Here is a 3756-nt window from a genome sequence, read left to right as displayed (position 1 = left end):
CTAGAACCAAATGATTCCCCACATATTTCACAGTGGAAGGGTTTTTCTCCACTGTGTATTTTTACGTGTGTTCTTAAAACTCTATTTGTGACAAAAGATTTCTTACACAATTTACACTGGAATGGTTTTTCTCCTGTGTGACTACGTTTGTGAACCACAAGATAAACATTCTTATTAAAAGATTTCCCACATATTTCACAATGGAATGGTTTTTCCCCCGTGTGTATTCTTCTGTGTGTTGCTAGGACGCTATTAGAAACAAAAGATTTCTCACACATTTCGCATTGGAACGGTTTCTCTCCAGTGTGACTACGTTTGTGAATTACAACATAAGCAGTATCCGCAAAAGACTTCCCACATATTTCACACTGGAATGGTTTTTCCCCAGTGTGACGACGTTTGTGTCCAATGAGAGTAGAACTCTGAGCAAAATATTTCCCACAAATTTCACAGTGGAAGGGTTTTTCCCCAGTGTGACTACGTCTGTGAGCCTGAAGATCATAATTTCTGTGAAACGATTTCCCACATATTTCACAGTGGAACCGTTTTTCCTTCTTGTGTATTTTTTTGTGCGAGAAGACTTCATCTTCTGAAGAGAATGTCTTCCTACAAATCCCACAGCGATATTCAGCAACACTTTTCATTTCAGTTTTTTCATCTCCGTTTCTCATTCTTTATTTCATGAAATTTGCCATTTAGGCATTACAAAGATTAGCAGAAGCTAGGGCTGGACAGGAATATTAATGACAAAATGAGGATGACATAGATGAAAAATGAGAGGGGCACCGACGCCCACCGATCGGTAACCCCGGGAAAACCTTTGTTCACTATGGTTACAACTAATTTACAATCAATAATTCTTCATCATCATACCTGATGCTGCCATCAAGCAAGAGTCCATGTTGTAATCCACTTCGTTAGTGAAGTATAAATAACTCAATTGATGGCAGGTGGCCTTCACCATGTTAATGGTGGTACGGGTAACCACCCCAGCGGCCACCTGCGGGGGCTCTGTCTGTCATTCTTATTGCATATCCATTCTTAAAAACAGCTGTGTTTCAAGTGTCCAAGTGATCAACATTCTCCATGGTAATACTTTAAAAATTCTTAAAACGTTGACAAATGCCTGTGTGTTAATCTATTATGGTTCAGTTTCTTGTCTTAGATATTATTAACCTCTGTTTACATGTGTGGAAGATTACATACATGTGTAATGTAGATATATCTTCTACTCACCACTAGAATGTTTGATATAAAGTCCAAATGAAAAGTGAAGAAGGATGATGAAAATTCGTTGTTGATTAAAAGCCATTTCCCCTGTCCTGAAAAATAGGGAACAACCAATTAACGATGTAAGCTGTGAAGAAATGAAATATTTAATCAAGACGGTGATGTCACGCCGACCATCAGACTTGTTCGTCGCCCTGTCTTATCCACAAACATTAACATTCACCCTGACACGAGATAATTACTACAAATAATATAATTAGATGAGCTCATTGAGAAGACGAGCAATAGGCGGTGAGAGTGATTTTCTTTCCCCTTGTGTCATCAATACCGGTGACATATACTCAAAATCCCCAACATAATGTAATGAACCTTCAATTCTATTAATTTACGTTTTGAATGGTATCCAGCATCACACAGCACAATAGTTATTACGTACACAGGAGCGAACCTCTGCGTGGTCTTTCGATCTTGTAGAAATAACAGCCAAATCTCCAACAGATTACATCATTTTGACTTAACAAAACAAGTGAGACATTCTACAGTGCTGTCTTGACGGAGCTTTGGATTAGGACGACCGCATAAGATTGATTAAGTCCTTTTTGATGGAAATCTTTCCCCCATCATGGCTCTCGAATATGATAAAAAAAATTTCGAAAATTTATGATTTTTCTCAGACACCCCTATCATTACCCTAGTCCCGACCAAGTTTTGGGGTTCTATTCCCTTAAAAATGTGGGACATTACAAGCGTCCAAATATTAAAGGTTCAAGTTGAAATTGAATGGCCGACATCAAATTTTAACACAATGTCTCGATGTTACTTAGCCTGAAGACAATGCGGATCTAGTCAAACTGATTCGCAAAATATGCATTTTTTAATGGGATGTAAAAAATCTGCAAATCAGCTATAATACGGCAAAATTATCACGCTGTTAGGATATCATCCGAAGCAACGCCTTTTCCATTTTGTTCGCCGGGACCATAAGAATGAATGACAAATCCTTTTAGAATTAATTTGTTACCCAGTTATCTCCGTTGATCAACATTATTAAAACACTGGTCCACAGAGACTAATTATTTCTTTATGGAATGACAATTTATGTAATGATACGTATAGAATCATTGGCGGAATTCTGCTTTAGGCACCCTATATAATTTTTATTATTATTATTTTTTTTTTTTCGAATTTTCAGAGAATTTTTGCAGAATTGTGTTTTACACATATGATAATGCAAAAAAAAAAATTGGCACGTGATTTAAGGCCTATTTAACTGTTATTTTTAGCACATTACATGACCGTCTCTTACCGTTCTCATTCGTTTGGCAGTCTGACGTATTGATGTTATTCAAAAAAAAATTGCCCCATAAACACATTTAATAGTCTATTGTTGGGATTTTAGCCAAAAATTCGTACTGTCCCGTATTTTAAAATATGATTAAAATTTTTTAAAATTCGAAAAACCAACAGTAAAATTTTTTTCATACCTTTATTTTCATATATATAACATAAACGTGTACATCTTTTAGAACATTGTCATGTTATTAGATTTTGCTGGCAAAATTCTTAACAAACATTTATTTACATGAAAGAAAATTACTGGAGTACTTTCATCTAATTCTTCCAAGTCTTTCCGTAAGAGGAATAAGTGAAGCACACATGAAGATGGAAAGTGTTGCTGATGAGGTCACAGAGGGGTGATGAAAGATTTCAGGACAATGGACAAGAGTTAGTATAAAAATAGTAATAGATGAGTGATGATCAAATATATATAGTACATATGTTTATTTGGCGAAAAAAAGAAAGAAAAAAAATACAATATTTGTTTCAACAAACGGTTTCACATCAAGAATCAGGCAACACAAATTCTAAATGTATTAGGTTGGTGCAGAATTATTGCAGCTTTTTTTTTCAATAAATTTTATTCAATAAAAAATTTAAACAAAATGCCAAGCAGAAATTGAAGTAAATGGTGAATATGCTCTGGAATAATCATTTAAAGATGCTTTTGTTAAATGTTGTTATTGTTTTTGTTGAATAAAATTTATTGGAAAAAAAAAAAACGCAATAATTATGCACCAACCTAATATTAAAACCATTTGTGGTGATTTGTTCAAAGTTTAACGGAACCTACTGAAGTAAGCCAGTATGCTCACAGCGTAGGAGCGGCTGTGTGGTAAGTAGCTTGCTAACCAACCACATGGTTCTGGGTTCAGTCCCACTGCGTCAGAAAGTCATACATCATGATCCTTTAACGTCTACCTTCCATGCTGGCATGGGTGGGACGGCTTGACAGGAGCCAGCCAGGCAGAAGCCTGCACCAGACTTCTGTGACTGTTTCGGCAGGGTTTTTACAGCTGGATGCCCTTCTGAACACCAGCCACCAACCACTCAGTGCTTTTTACGTGGCCCAAGCACAGGTGTGAACAGTTTTGGAAGGCTTATACAGATGGATGCTCTTTATGTGTCACCTACACTGACCTGACAGGGTCACCAAGTACAGTGCAAGACAAAATAAAAAAATAAAAA

General features: G+C 36.3%; 1 protein-coding gene across 1 annotated transcript; it reads right to left on the bottom strand.

Moving 5' to 3' along the window:
- Positions 1-2: 2 nt before the first annotated feature.
- Positions 3-1567, bottom strand: LOC106883216 (zinc finger protein ZFP2; the record flags this gene model as incomplete). Its single annotated transcript, XM_014934138.2, has 1 exon — positions 3-1567. A coding segment is annotated over exon 1 (669 nt), but the record flags the coding sequence as incomplete, so codon positions are not given.
- Positions 1568-3756: the final 2189 nt, after the last annotated feature.

The sequence above is a fragment of the Octopus bimaculoides genome, chromosome 28 (genome assembly GCF_001194135.2).
Source record: "Octopus bimaculoides isolate UCB-OBI-ISO-001 chromosome 28, ASM119413v2, whole genome shotgun sequence".
Taxonomy (NCBI): Eukaryota; Metazoa; Mollusca; class Cephalopoda; order Octopoda; family Octopodidae; genus Octopus; species Octopus bimaculoides.
This window is presented reverse-complemented; position numbering and strand designations above follow the sequence as displayed.